The sequence below is a fragment of the Nicotiana sylvestris genome, chromosome 10 (assembly GCF_000393655.2).
Source record: "Nicotiana sylvestris chromosome 10, ASM39365v2, whole genome shotgun sequence".
Classification (NCBI taxonomy): domain Eukaryota; kingdom Viridiplantae; phylum Streptophyta; class Magnoliopsida; order Solanales; family Solanaceae; genus Nicotiana; species Nicotiana sylvestris.
The window spans coordinates 127,692,069-127,708,756 of record NC_091066.1 but is presented as its reverse complement, the minus strand read 5'-3'; the positions used below and the strand labels follow the sequence as shown (position 1 = coordinate 127,708,756).

Here is a 16,688-nt window from a genome sequence, read left to right as displayed (position 1 = left end):
CCCCGGGGCAATCACATAGAATGCTACCAGCCCCTTAGGCAATCACATAGAACAATACCAGCCCCTCGGGCTATCACATAGAACAATATCAGCCCCTCAGGCTATCACATAGAACAATATCAGCCCCTTGGGCTATCTCTCACATCAGAATGGGTTCCCACGCTCACTGGGGGTGTACAGACTCCGGGAGGGACACCTTATAGCCCAAGCGCAATATCAAGCCATCTCGTAGCATCAAATCTAGGCCCTCGGTCTCATATCAATCAAGCCACCTCGTGGCATATTTAAGTATCTCAGGCACTCGGCCTCATATCAGTATCAATATATCCTCACAACTAGGCCATCGGCATTACTCAGTCCAAAAATCATCACAAGCCCCTCGGCAATAGTAAAACAGTATTTCCCAGTCCAAAACATCATTTAAAAATATTATCTAAGTCTCAAAACTGAGTAAAGATGGATGAGTAGTAAAACAATGGAAAATAACATGACTGAGTTCAAGTAATAAGTCAAAACAGTGAGGAAATAGTAATAAAAATCCTCGGAGGGTTCAAATAGTTGGCACAAAGCCCAAATATGGCAGTCAGCCCAAATCATGATGATAGCAAATAAGTTTCAGTCAAATATGCGGTAAAATCATCAATCGGGACGGACCAAGTCATGATCCCTAATAGTACACGACCCCACGTTCGTCATCAAGCGTGTGTCTCACCTAAAAAAAGCACTACGATGTGCGATCCAGGGTTTCAAACCCTCAGAGCATCATTTACAATTATTATTCACCTCGAACCGACTAATTCTCTAGCTCGCGACGCCTTTGCCCCTCGAATTAGCCTCCACGCGTGCTAAATCTATCCAACATCAGAACGAATACGTCACAATATGCTAAGGGAACAAAGCCCAAGCGAAAACAATCGAATTACCACAAAATTTCAGAAATTGGTCAAACCCGGGCCCACATCTCGGAATTTGACAAAATTCACAGAACTAGAATCCTTGTACCATCACGAGTCTAACCATATGAAAATTATACAATTCTGATACCATTTGGTCCTTCAATTCATCATTTTATATTTTTGAAAGATTTCAGGATTTTCTTCCTAATTCCATCCCAAATCACGAATTAAATGATGAATTCATGTACTCTAGCCAAATCTGAGTTAGAATCACTTACCCCGATGAATTTTTTGAAAAACCCTAAAAACATTGCCAAAATCCAAGCTCTTTAGGTCAAAATATCAAATAAAACCCAAAATCTCGTATTCATAGAGTACCCCACAAATTTCCACCTCCGCGGACTGCACAAAATCGACTGCGGTCTGGATAAAACCAATGTGGTCCGCACAAAAACGACCGCGGCTGCACAGGCTTTCCTATGAAGTGATAGACTTTAGTATTTTGGCCATAACATTCACTACAGATGTCCAAATTGTTATATCTTTACCTTTCTTCAAACAAGACACAAAGGACTACAACTTTAGTTTTTGAATCATCTCAAAATTCCTTCTAGATCAAAAGATATGATCTTCCGAAGTAGGACCAGTGAAATGTCCCCCACCGCGGCCGCACTACATTTTGTGAGGTCCGCACAGCACCTATCGCGGCCGCTTCATTTTGTGCGGTCCGCACAGCACATACCGCAGCCGCACTTCTTCTTGTGCGGACCGCACTGGTGGATTCCGAGGCCTGCAACCCTTCTGGACTTACTACAGCTATGATTTTCGACCTAAAACATCACGGGACCTACACGGAACTTCAAACCAATTGTACCAACACATCCCATGACATTTTTCAAACTTGGTCAAAACTTTGGAACACTCGCAACATCATCAAATCACCAATTTAACATATGATTCAAGCCTAAGAACTACAAGAACTCTTAAATTATGCTTTTTATCAAAAAGCCTATCAAATCTCGTGCGAATGACCTGAAATTATGCACACACATCCCAAATGACATCCCAAATGACACAACAAAACTACTGCAACTCTCGGAATTCCATTCTGACCCCTATATCAAAATCTCGCCGATCAACCGGAAAATGCCGAAATCTCAATTTCGCCAATTCAAGCCTAAACCTTCCACGGACTTCCAAAATACATTCCGTTCATGCTCCTAAGTCCCAAATCACCTAACGGAGCTAACCAAACCATAAAAATTCCAATTTGAGATCAAATACACACAAGTCAAACCTTTCAAATTTTAAGCTTTCAACTGAGACTGTTCTTCCAAATTCATTCTGATTAACCTGAAAACTAACACCAACGATTTACATAAGTCATAATACACCACACGGGGCAAGTCATGCCCGAGAACTGGCGAGCAAAGTGCAAAAACTCAAAATGACTGGTCGGGCCATTACATCCTCCCCCACTTAAACATACGTTCGTCCTCGAACGTGCTTAGAGTTGTTCCAAAATCCAACCAATCGCTGAATAACCTCACCATGCATATACCCAGGGGTGATCCCACATCACCCTATCTCATATAGGTCCGATAACACATTGTAACTGAAATTTCACAACCCAATCTAGCCCATAAACCATAGAACCACATTTCCACTTCTAAAATCCTCAATACGATCAGAATCTCACATCTATATTCAGAATAAGCCCGAACCAGCTGTAATAACCCATACCTGCAACCTCAGGTGCAATTACATGATAAACCACGTAACTCAAACGCTCGTAGCGATAACTTCTATTCAAAGCAGCTGCCCACAACAACCAAATACTGGTAGAAAACCTCCTATCAACTAAAGTCTCATTCCAACACTTTCATATACTGCCAACGATAAATGAAACATGCAATAAACCATAACCATCTCTCAGATCAACCATTCATGAAACCACTTCTCCTTTGGCAAATACCATAGCAAATCTCCGAGCTGAACCTCGATATTATCCTTCCAATATGCTGAAATCGAATTCGTTCGTATTCATTAATGTTCCCAACGATCTCCTCTAATCCAACACACCACTCTGGTGACATGACACAGCAATATAGGCCTAAGCCACAACTTGAATAATACGTGCACCAATAAGCAACAGTCCGAACATACTCAAATCATGAAAAATGACTCAAATGAAAGAGTTGTACCTCAAGCTCACCAGAACCACCACAACACAAGGTTGAGAATCCGTCCAGCATCGTAGGAACAGAACACACGAATCTAACCCGCAAGGTCATACCTCCACATAACTTCGTTGCGATGCGCGATCTTATCCAACACTGCTCTACATGAACCACCTCAAGTCACTATGCTCGAAATCGACGACCACACATAATTTGATTTCTAGAACCAAAGCAAGTCATCATACCCATGGTAGAGCAAATAACCTACACCACACAAACCCGAAAGGACATAACCCATACACCATTCACCGAGTAACACCCAATTTCTCATCCCGCTCGACTTCCACTATGAAACCCCAATAGAACCGCACCCTAGGTGTCTATAACCGACAAATCACAACACCTCTCTCAGCAATACAATTCGGAGCCACGTAAGCCGACTTAAGTTAGAACACGTATCCACATTGGCCTACCAATGAACTCCTCATCAAGGAAATCCTGAGGTTGTTCCTTCAATTCCTCTAACTCTTCCGGTTCCATATGATATGGTGCCTGGTATCAAATCAATACCGAAATCAACCACCCTGTCCGGGGACATGCCCGGCCACAAGAAACACATCCGAAAAGTCTATCACTACCGGAACAGAATCAATGGTAGGAGCCTCTGCACTGACATTTATCACGAAAGCCCACATAAGAAAAACAATTCTTCCCAGCCGTCTACTGGCTCTTAAAAATATAAAACCACTTCAATAGGTCATTTTCCATCAAACCTAGCCACTGAATCCGTTGCATTTCCGGATAGCCAACAGTGTCGCCTTAGTGAAATAGTCCAAAATGACACAACACGGATACAACCAGTTTGAACCCAATATCACATCCAAAATCTAACATACCAAGCAACGAAAGATCCGCTCGGGTCACCAAACCCCAATAGTCACTAAACAGTGTCGATACACACAACTCACAATTACAATATAGCCTAAATGTGAGAACTTCCCTGACTCTAAGTCCATATGGCACATGACTCAACACACTTGATCCCAATTCCACCGTCCGAATGCATATCGCACCTCGAATACCCAATCATTCCACGAAAGATACTCTAAAATTCCCCTGTGTCACTAAGGAAACTCGAATATCAGCAGTCGATCTAACAAGAAAGCGCCGCAATTCCACCGAAGTACCATCAACTTAATCACATTGCATTTTCTGAAACATATACCCTCGTCAAATCACTCCCATTTAGAAATACCATTTCCTTAATCACCTGGAGATCATCCCCCCTAATCATCTGAAGTTCACTTCTCTAATCATCTGAAACTGCCCGTGCTGCCTAAGAATTTTATGACTTTCCGTTCAAAGCTGAACCGTAACCTTACACACGCAAATCTCAATCCTCCACAACATACCGCATATACGATACCATCCTAGGATAACATGAGAACTTCATCTCCCTTCTGAGCCACAAACATCTACGTACTAAACTAGTAAAGAACTTTCCATTGATCCCATCTAGAAGAAAATCACTATTCATCCCATGCTCCTCATGCCCATAGAAAATATACATCTCCAATCGAAGTAGAAACCATCAAGAACTCTCTAAGTTCCCCTTGCACAAGCCAGACCTGCCAGGACTAAATCCTTCTAACTCGACCAAGCTACGCAAGCCATCAAAACCTAATAGCATTGCCGTGAAATACCTATACGAACTCATTACCCCGTACACACCCAAGGAAGTAATCATATACTTACCATACCGATCCGGCCTACTACCCAACTATCCCATATATCCGAGTTTCCTTCTGATTTATCGTCAACTTGATATCCCCTCTTTATGTAGCACCACAATTCCTCAACCAGACTTACCACACGAGACCCAAGCATAAAACTACATTTTCTAAGGCTTATAAGCCGCTGAGTACTCTCTCAAATATTCCCAAAAGCACCACATTCAAGATATTTTACTTTGAGAAAACTTTTTGCGAATCTGAATCTGTTACCTTTACCTTCCTGATAATGATATATAGAATCCCATAGTTAATGTAGAAAGTACCACAAGTCTTGACATCTTCCAAATGAAAACTCAGTTCTTAACCACATATACAACTTTAAAATACCTCATTGTTACACGTAGAATCTTGAACACATTGGAACCATTCTCGAGAGTCATTCACTCTATTCAAACTACAATTAGCCTAATCAAGCAAACCGAACAACCCGTTCCTGGTTGGCACTCTGACACCACAGAATGTGACATCATTCCATTACAACCAAGCAACTTCCTGCTCTATGCACCGAGCATACTTTACCAACAACAACTCAAGACATTCCGTGATTCTCACACGCCTGTGAAGCATCTTATAACCTTTGTTAAAAAATTTCCTTTACTCGAGCCATCCTCGATCTCAATTCCTGCAAGCCATAACTGATTCACAAGCACACCTCAAACTGGAATCAACATAGCACATAACCGTACAATCAACTAATCAACAGCAGACTCCCCCACTTGGCTCGAAGCTATAGATCATCACACACCCAATAACTCATAACGCATATACTCTCTTGCTTCCATAATACCATAGTGACATTAAACTCAAATCCCCTTGTAAGCTTGTGAAAATACATATCATCTAGTACTTTAAATCTTCCGCAAATCTCACATTCATCCTTGCAACAGTCAAGCCCACTCTCTTAAGCGACTCAAAATTCAAATTTCAACACTTATATTTCACTTGTAAATGAGACCTTCTAAAAGACACATAAGGATCACACAACCTTGGAACACTTCGCAGGAGATAACCCACCTGCCTTGTCTTCAACTAACATTTTTGTATACCTTCCACCATCACAAACATTACGCAGTCACTTAGCCTTCCTGAGTCTGAACTCATACAGCAACATGAAATTTACTTCACTCTCAACTAGGACACAAGAAAAGACGCTTCGCACACCCATAACTCGGGGCTATACCTTAAATCAAATATGCAAATCAAGTACCTAATAGTTCTTCTATCGTCCAGCAGACCCTTTTCGTCGCTTCCAAATCATATGGATACATCTCGCAGTACTAACATACTCATCACATAGTTATGTAGTCGTCACTTCCACTAATAGGGACACTACCGAACATATCAGTTCAAAGACACTTGTTCACACAATCAGCACCTCGGTGCTCAAGCTATAGGCAAAGGTTCGGCCTCAAGTCCTCCAGACTGGCCCAACATTAACTCACAGAGATCACATCTCGCCCCTCTATCAGGAATCACAAACCATCGATGCACATCTAATACTGAGCGCTCATGCGCGCACACGAACGCATGGAAGGAATTCAAAGAGTTACATTTCAAGCTGAATCAAAGGACGCACGATAAGAATTCAAGAATGTGAAGTTTTCCTAAAGGTTCTGCAGCCTCTCGAGGATAACTACAGACGTCTCTATACCGATCCGCGAGACTCTACTAAACCTGCTCATGACTTGTGAGACCTATGTAACCTAGGCTCTAATACCAACTTGTCACAACCCTAACAGCGAACCCGGATGCGATGGAGCCTCTCATGAAGACAAGGCCAGCCAATTAAACCCAATTCACTTTTTAAAACAGTTAAACAATATAAAAGCAGTCTAAACATGATTTAATGATAATAAGTAGTGGCTATAAAATCTGACATAAGCCTAACAGGTGTCACAAGTCACGAGCATCTACTATGGTATAAATACAACTAAAAGCCCGGAGTGTACAAATACAGTCTAATGAAATGAAGAGAGAGAAAAGCAGTGCTGCGAAAGCCGGCAGCTACCTTGCTAAACTCTGATGATTCTGCCTCTAATCAACCAAAACATACCTGAATCTGCACACAAAATGCAGGGAGTAATGTGAGTACTCCGACTCGGTGAGTCATAACAATAAATAAAGGCTGAAGGCAAGAAATCACGTAAAACATATCAAGATGTTGTATAGAAGCAATCCAAAACTAGGAAGAAAGCAGTGAAGCTGTAAAAATCTCTTAAAATATCTTAGCTCAGTATAAACTTCTTTGAAAATGGCTTTTTCAGCGGTTACGCAAATGAATGCAATATAGTTAGTGCAGAGAAGCATAGAAATTTGCCCATCGGGCACAAATACCATAGTTTAACAGGTAAAATGACAAGTAAATATGAAAGATAAACAAATAAAGGTTCGCCCCTTGGGCACAATGTCAACAACTCCGCCCCTCGGGCAATATCTCAGAATAAAATCAGCCCCCCGGGCAATCACATAGAACAATATCAGCCCCTCGGGCTATCTCTCACATCACAATGGGTACCTACGCTCACTGGGGGTGTACAGACTCCGGGAGGGACCCCTTATGAACCAAGTGCAATATCAAGTCATCTCATGGCATCAAATCTAGGCCATCGCCCTCATATCAATCAAGCCACCTCGTGGCATATTTAAGCATCTCAGGCCCTCGGCCTCATATCAGTATCAATGTATCCTCACAACTAAGCCCTCGGCCTTACTTAGTCCAAAAATCATCACAAGCCCCTCGGGCAATAGTAAAACAGTATTTCCCATCCCAAAACATCATTTAAAAATATCATTTAAGTCTCAAAACTGAGTAAAGATGGCTGAGTAGAAAAACAGTGGAAAATAACATGACTGAGTTCAAGTAATAAGTCAAAACAGTGAGGAAATAGAAATAAAAATCCCCGTAGGGTTCAAATAGTTGGCACAAAACCCAAATATGGCAATCAACCCAAATCATGATGATAGCAAAAAAGTTTCAGTCAAATATGCGGTAAAATCATCAATCGGGACGGACCAAGTCACGATCCCTAATAGTGCACGACCCCACGCTCGTCATCAAGCGTGTGTCTCACCTCAATATAGCACTACGATATGCGATCCGGGGTTTCAAACCCTCAGAGCATCATTTACAATCATTACTCACCTCGAACCAGTTAATTCTCTAGCTCGCGACGCCTTTGCCCCTCGAGTTGGCCTCCACACGCGTCGAATTTATCCAAAATCAGAACGACTATGACAATATGCTAAGGAAACAAGACCAAGCGAAAACAATCAAATTACCACAAAATTCCAAAAATTGGTCAAACCGAACCCCCGGGCCCACATCTCGGAATTTGACAAAATTCACATAACTAAAATCCTTGTACCCTCACGAGTCTAACCTTACAAAAATTATCCAATTCCGATACCATTTGGTCCTTCAATTCATCATTTTACATTTTTGAATGATTTCACAATTTTCTTCCTAATTCCATCCCAAATCAGGGATTCAATGATGGATTCATGTACTCTAGCCAAATCTGAGTTAGAATCACTTGCCCCGATGAATTTCTTGAAAAACCCTAAACAATCGCCAAAATTTGAGCTCTGTAGGTCAAAATATCAAATAAAACCGAAAACCTCGTATTCATAGAGTACCCCACAGATTTCCACCTCCGCAGTCCGTACAAAACCAGTGCAGTCCGCACAAAAACAACCGCGGTCGCACAGGCTTTCCTCTACAGTGAAAGGCTTCAGTATTTTAGCCATAACATTCGCTACAGATATCCAAATTTTGATATCTATACCTTTCTCGAAACAAGACACGAAGGGCTACAACTTTAGTTTTTGAATAATCTCAAAATTCCTTGTAGATCAAAAGATATGAGCTTCCGAAGTAGGACAAGTGAAATATCCCCCACCGCGGCCGCACTGTATTTTGTGCGGTCCGCACAGCACCTACTGCGACCGCACTTCATTTTGTGTGGTACGCACAGCACATACCGCGGCCGCACTTCTTTTAGTGTGGACCGCGCGGGTGGGTTCCAAGGCCTGCAACCCTTCTGGACCTGCTACAACTATGATTTTCGGCCTAAAACATCTCGGAACCTACCCGGAAATCCCGGTACTTCAAACCAATTGTACCAACACATCCCATGACATTGTTCAAACTTGTTCAAAACTTTGGAACGCTCACAACAACATCAAATCACCAATTTAACATAGGATTCAAGCCTAAGAATTCCAAGAACTCCTAAATTATGCTTTCGATCAAAAAGCCTATCAAATCTTGTGCGAATGACCTGAAATTTAGCACACATATCCCAAATGACACAACAAAATTACTGCAACTCTCAGAATTCCATTCCGATCCCTATATCAAAATCTCGCCAATCAACCGAAAAATGCCAAAATCTCAATTTCGCCAATTCAAGCCTAAACCTTCCACGGACTTCCAAAATGCATTTCGATCATGCTCCTAAGTCCCAAATCACCTAACGGAGCTAAGCAAACCATAAAAATTCCAATCTGAGATCAAATACACACAAGTCAAATCTTTCAAATTTTAAGCTTTCAACTGAGATTGTTCTTCCAAATTCATTCTGATTAACTTGAAATCCAACACCAATGATATACATAAGTCATAATACACCATACGGGGCATGTCATGCCCGAGAACTAGCGAGCGAAGTGCAAAAGCTCAAAACGACCGGTCGGGGCGTTACATCCTCCCCCACTTAAACATTCGTTCATCCTCGAACGTGCTTGGAGTTGTTCCAAAAGCCAACCAATCGCTGAATAACCTTACTATGCATATACCCGGGGGTGATCCCACGTCACCCTATCTCATATAGGTTCGATAACATATTGTAACTGAAATTTCACAACCCAATCTTGCCCATAAACCATAGAACCACATTTCAACTTCTAAAATCCTCAATACGATCAGAATCTCACATCTATATTCAGAATAAGCCCGAACCAGCTGTAATAATCCATACTTGCAACCTCAGGTGCAATTACATGATAAACCATGTAACTCAAATGCTCGTAGCGATAACTTCTATTCACAGCAGCTGCCCACAACAACCGAATACCGGTAGAAAACCTCTTATCAACTAAAGTCTCATTCCAACACTTTCATATACTGCCAACGATAAATGAAACATGTAATAAACCATAACCATCTCTCAGATCAACCATTCATGAAGCCACTTCTCCTTTGGCAAATACCATAGCAAATCTCCGAGACGAACCTCGATATTATCCTTCCAATATGCTGAAATCGAATTCGTTCATATTCATTAATGTTTCCAATGATCTCCTCTAATCCAAAACACCACTCTAGTGACATGACACAGCAATATAGGCCTAAGACACAACTTGCATAATACTCTTACCAATAAGCAAAGGTCCGAACATACTCAAATCATGAAAATGACTCAAATGAAAGAGTTGTACCTCAAGCTCACCAGTACCACCACAACACAAGGTTGAGAACTCATCTCGCATTGTAGGAACAGAACACATGAATCTAACCCGCAAGGTCATACCTCCACATAACTTCGTTGCGAAGTGCGATCCTATCCAACACTACTCTACATGAACCACCTCAAGTCACTATGCTTGAAATCGACAACCACGCACAATTTCTCTTCCCTTATTCCTCACGACAACCACCTCAGTCCTCCAGACTAGCCCAACATCAACTCACAGAGATCACATCTCACCCCTCGATCGGGAATCACAAACCATCGATGCACATCTGATATTGAGCGCTCGTGCCCGCACACGAACGCATGGAAGGAATTCAAAGAGTTACATTTCAAGCTGAATCAAAGGACGCACGATAAGAATTCAAGAATGTGAAGTTTTCCTAAAGGTTCTGCAGCCTCTCGAGGATAAATACAGACGTCTCTGTACCGATCTGCGAGACTCTACTAAACCTGCTCATGACTCACGAGACCTATGTAACCTAGGCTCTAATACCAACTTGTCACGACCCTAATCCCGAACCCGGTCACGATGGCGCCTCTCGTGAAGACAAGGCCAGCCAATTAAACCCAATTCACTTTTTAAAATAGTTAAACAATATAAAAGCAGTCTAAACATGATTTAATGATAATAAGTAGCGGCTATACAACCTGACACAGCCCGAACAGGGGTGTCACAAGTCACGAGCATCTACTAGGGTATAAATACAACTAAAAGCCTGAAGTGTACAAATAGAATCTAATAAATGAAGAGAGAGAAAAACAGTGTTGCAAACGCTAGCAGCTACCTTGCTAAACTCTGATGACTCTGCCTCCGATCAACCAAAACATACCTGAATCTGCACACAAGGTGCAGGGAGTAATGTGAGTACTCCTACTCAGTGAGTAATAATAATAAAAAAAGACTAAAGTCAAGAGATCACGTAAAACATAGCAAGATGTTGTATAGAAGCAGTCCAAAACCAGTAAGAAAGCAGTGAAGTTGTAAAAATCTCTTAAAATATCTTAGCTCAGTTTAAACTTCTTTGAAAATGGCTTTTTCAACGGTTACGCAAATGAATGCAAAATAGTTAGTGCAGATAAGAACAGAAATTTTTCCCTCGGACACAAATACCATAGTTTAATAGGTAAAATGACAAGTAAATATGAAAGATAAACAAATAAAGGTTCGCCTCTCGGGCACAATGTCAACAACTCCACCCTTCGGGCAATATCTCAAAATAATATCAGCCCCTCGGGCTATCTCTCACATCAAAATGGGTACCCACGCTTATTGGGGGTGTACAGACTCCGGGAAGGACCCCTTACGGCCCAAGCGCAATATCAATCCATCTCATGGCATCAAATCTAGGCCCTCGACCTCATATCAATCAAGCCACCTCGTGATATATTTATGTATCTCAGGCCCTCGGCCTCATATCAGTATCAATGTATCCTCACAACTAGGCCATCGGCCTTACTCAGTCCAAAAATAATCACAAGCCCCTTGGGCAATAGTAAAATAGTATTTCCCAGCCCAAAACATCATTTAAAAATATCATTTAAGTCTCAAAACTGAGTAAAGATGGCTGAGTAGTAAATAGTGGAAAATAACATGACTGAGTTCAAGTAATAAGTCAAAACAGTGAGGAAATAGTAATAAAAATCCCCGAAGGGTTCAAATAGTTGACACAAAGCCCAAATATGGAAATCAGCCCAAATTATGATGATAGCAAATAAGTTTCAGTCAAATACGCGGTAAAATTATCAATCGGGACGGACCAAGTCACGATCCCTAATAGTGCACGACTCCACGCTCATCATCAAGCATGTGCCTCACCTCAATATAGCACTACGATGTGCGATCCGGGGTTTCAAACCCTCAGAGCATCATTTACAAGCAATACTCACCTCGAACCAGCTAATTCTCTAGCTCGCGACGCCTTTGCCCCTCGAATTGTCCTCCACGCGCGTCGAATCTATCCAAAATCAGAATGAATACATCACAATATGCTAAGGGAACAAAGCCCAAGCGAAAACAATCGAATTACCACAAAATTCCAGAAATTGGTCAAACCCGACCCCCGGGCCCACATCTCGGAATTTGACAAAATTCACAAAACTAGAATCCTTGTACCCTCACGAGTCTAACCATACAAAAATTATCCAATTCCGATATAATTTGGTCCTTCAATTCATCATTTTATATTTTTGAAAGATTTCACAATTTTCTTCCCAATTCCATCCCAAATCATGAATTAAATGTAATGATGGATTCATGTACTTTAGCCAAATCTGAGTTAGAATCGCTTACCCGATGAATTTCTTGAAAAACCCTAAAAAATCGCCAAAATCCGATCTCTCTAGGTCAAAATATCAAATAAAATCCAAAACTTCGTATTCATAGAGTACCCCACAGATTTCCACCTCCGCGGTCCGCACAAAACCAGTGCGGTCTGCACAGAAACGACCACGGCCGCACATGCTTTCCTCTACAGTGACAGGCTTTAGTATTTTAGCCATAACGTTCGATACAAATGTCCAAATTGTGATATCTTTACCTTTATGTAAACTAGATACGAAGGGCTATAACTTTCATTTTTGAATTATCTCTCAGTGCCTTGTAGATCAAAAGATATGAGCTTCATAAGTAGGACCAATGAAATGTCCCCCACCGCGGCCGCACTGCATTTTGTGCCGTCCGCACAGCACCTACCGCGGCCGCACATCATTTTGTGCGGTCTGCATAGCACATACCATGGCCACACTTCTTTTTGTGTGGACCGCGCGGGTGGGTTTCGAGGCCTGCAACCCTTCTGGACCTGCTACAACCATGATTTTTCGCCTAAAACATCCCGGAACCTACCCGGAACTCCCGGAACTTCAAACCAATTGTACCAACACATCCCATGACATTGTTCAAACTTGTTCAAAACTTTGTAATGCTCACAACAACCTCAAATCACCAATTTAATATAGGATTCAAGCCTAAGAACTCCAAGAACTCTTAAATTATGCTTTCGATCAAAAAGCCTATCAAATTTCGTGTGAATGACCTGAAATTTTGCACACACATCCCAAATGACACAACGAAACTACTACAATTCTCGGAATTCTATTCCAACCCCTATATCAAAATCTCGCCTATCAACCGAAAAACGCCGAAATCTCAATTTCGCCAATTCAAGCCTAAACCTTCTACGGACTTTTAAAATGCATTTCGATCATGCTCCTAATTCCCAAATCACCTAACAGAGCTAACCAAACCATAAAAATTCCAATATGAGATCAAATACACACAAGTCAAATCTTGGTCAAACCTTTCAAATTTTATGTTTTCAACTGAGACTATTCTTCCAAATTCATTCTGATTAACCTAAAATCCAACACCAATGATTTATATAAGTCATAATACATTACACGGGGCAAGTCATGCTCGAGAACTGATGAGTGAAGTGCAAAAGCTCAAAACGATCGGTCGGGCCGTTATAGATAGAAATATTGGCACGAGGTGCCGTGAAAATATGCAAGTGAACTGATACCTATATTATTTATGATTATAAAATGAGGCATCACAAGGTGACCTTTACTTGAAAGAATTATATTCAAAAGATGCTTACTTCAAAGATTTATATTTGAAGGGCTTGATTAACTGATTGCACTTGTATTCATTATTCGTTGAGAAATATTTATGGTGTTCTTGTTGCCTGATGTTTATATCACTGATTGATTATTGTTGCCATCATTGTTATCTGCTTCCTATTATTTTTGTATGCTATATTGCACAGGTTGTTAGACTAGTGAGTGTCTTGACTGTACCTCGTCACTACTCTACCGGGGTTAGTCGTGATACTTACTGGGCACCGCCGTGGTGTGCTCATACTACTCTTCTGTACATTTTTTTGTACAGATCGAGGTAATTGATCGTTAGTAGTTGTACGGATCGTTGCGGTGGAGACTCAAGGGAAACTTGTTACAACGTTCGCAGGCCTCGGAGTCACCTTAAATTGTACTTATTTCCATATGTTCCCTTGTTTCTGAATAGTGATGTATTATTTTGTATAACTACTCCTAGAAAGGCTTATGACTTGTACTATCGATTTTGAAAATTGTAATTTATTCAGAGTAATTTACTTTAAAGTTAGTAAATATCCATGTTATTGCAGAAAATATTAGGCTTACCTAGTTTAGAGACTAGGTGTCATCACGACTCCTTTGGAGGGATTTTGGATCGTGACAATTCGCCTCCTCTATTGGACCTTAGAGCTTTAATTTCATAGCCACTTTCTTTCTCTACAAGTACTTTAAAAATTTTAAAAGTAGCAAAAGCTTCCGATTTTTGGTTCAAAAAATAAACCCAAGTCTTTCTACTAAAGTCATCAATGCAGAGCAGAAAGTATTTTCTTGTACCAATAGAAGGTGGATTGATTGGTCCACACACATCAGTGTGGACAAGCTGGAGCGGCTTGATTGATCTTTACATGGCCTCCTTTGAAAAACTCCTCTTTGCATGTTTCCCAAGATGACAAGCTTCACACAATTGGTTTGGATGGTTGATTGATGGTATGCCTTGTACCATGTTCTTTTCTCCCATTGATTTGAGCGCTTCAAAATTCAAGTGCCCAAATCGCATGTGCCAACACCATGATTCTTCTTACACATTAGCCTTCAAACATTTTGCATCAATTCTCTTAAGATTCAGAGAGAATAACCTATTTTTAGCCATATGCACTTTAGCAATTAGAATTCCACTTGAATCTCTAAGCCAAAGATGCATATTTTTCATGTGGATATCATATTACTTTTCAAGAAGTTAGCCCAAACATAAAATATTACTTTGTAATTTTGGCACATAATAAACATCTTGAATTAACTTGTGACTACCATCTTTACAAGAGATCAGAATCGTACTTATGCCTTCGATTTGAATCTTTGAGGTATCTCCAAAGGACAAATTACCTCTCACTATTTTATTGATCTCCACAAACTTCTCTTTACATCCACACATATGATTGCTTGCTCCATTTTCCAAATACCACGAGTTGCAATCATCTCTGTCTTCTTCCTTGAGTGCCATCAAAAACGATGACTCAACTTTTTCTTTCTTGTCGTCAACAAGGTTAGCTTTTTCTTCAACATTGCTACGACATTCCCAAGAGTAATGGCCAAATTTTTGACAATTATAACACTAACACTTAATTTTTGTTTTGTCATACCTTTGTCCATTATTTTCTTGGTAGTATCCACGTCCTCTTCCTCCTCTTTGTCCACAACCACGACCTCTGAATGTTTGGTGGATTTTAACGTCATTGTTGAAGTTGTTACCATTACTTATTCCTCTTCCATGACCGCCTCGGCCTCGGCCTCGGCCTCGGCCGTTTCCTCGATAGCTCTTTTCACCTCCATAATCCTTGAAGGATGCCAGAGATTTAAGAAGTTGCTCCAATTGCACTTCTTGTCTCATTTTGATCTTTTTTTCGCGGACCTGTAAAGAACCTTCCAATTGCTCAACCATCATAGAGTCTAAATCTTTATACTCCTCAATAGCACACAGCACAAAATCAAATTTAGGTGTTAAAGTGCGAAATATCTTTTCTACCACACGGACATCTTATATGTCCTCCCCGTATCTTCTTAGTTGATTTACAACAGCCTTCATTTTTGAAAAATAATCGGAAATGCTTTAGGATTTTTTCATTTTTAAAGCTTCAAAATCAGCCCTTAGAGTTTGATGTTTTACCTTCCTCACCTTGTCAACTCCTTGAAGAGAATTTTGTAAAATCCCCCAAGCTTCCTTTGAGATGGTAGCATCTGCCATCTTCTCAAACATGGCATCATCCAAACATTGGTGGATGAGCCTGAGGGCTTGTTGATCCTTCTTTCTTGTCTTTGCCAAGACCTCTTTTTCATTTTAATGCAGAGTTTCCTCATTATCGGGTTCTGCATACCCTATGTCTGCGATTTCCCATACATCCTGAGAGCCAAGAATCGCTTTCATGTGTAGACACCATTTCTCATAATTATCTTTTGTGAGACGGGGGTACTGAAAAGATGGCGGACCATTATTTGCCATGACTCTGATACCACGTTGTTAGGAAAAAAATAATATATCCCGCCCAGTAATAATATCCACGGTAAAAAATAATAACATGAGAGTAACAGCCACTACTAGAAATTCGGAAAAAAGCGACCACAAAAGCGACCAAAGTTGGTCGCTTATTTGCCAAAAAGCGACCAAATAGCGACCAAAATGGGCTGGTCCATATTAAGCTGGTCCCTTTACCTTAGGAACCAAAGTTTGTCGCTAATTAGCGACCAACTTTGGTCTCTAAGGCAAAAGGACCAAATATTCCTGTAAAGAAAGTAGCG

At 40.8% G+C, this 16,688-nt stretch overlaps 1 protein-coding gene across 1 annotated transcript; it reads right to left on the bottom strand.

The window, feature by feature from the left end:
* Positions 1–14,523: 14,523 nt before the first annotated feature.
* LOC138879928 (uncharacterized) lies at positions 14,524–16,137 on the bottom strand. The gene is made up of 4 exons (XM_070159577.1): positions 16,060–16,137; positions 15,536–15,858; positions 15,279–15,460; positions 14,524–14,612 (listed from the first exon to the last, which is right to left on the bottom strand). Exons 1-4 carry the CDS (start codon positions 16,135–16,137, stop codon positions 14,524–14,526), a joined length of 672 nt encoding a protein of 223 aa, XP_070015678.1.
* Positions 16,138–16,688: the final 551 nt, after the last annotated feature.

Coding starts and splice junctions, on each gene's coding strand:
- LOC138879928 (XM_070159577.1), bottom strand. CDS start 16,137: ATGGCAGATGCTACCATCTCAAAGGAAGCTTGGGGGATTTTACAAAAT. Junction 15,859..16,059: donor GAGTTGACAAGGTGAGGAAG/GTAAAACATCAA, acceptor TGTGCTATTGAG/GAGTATAAAGATTTAGACTC. Junction 15,461..15,535: donor CAAGAAAATAATGGACAAAG/GTATGACAAAAC, acceptor GGAATGTCGTAG/CAATGTTGAAGAAAAAGCTA.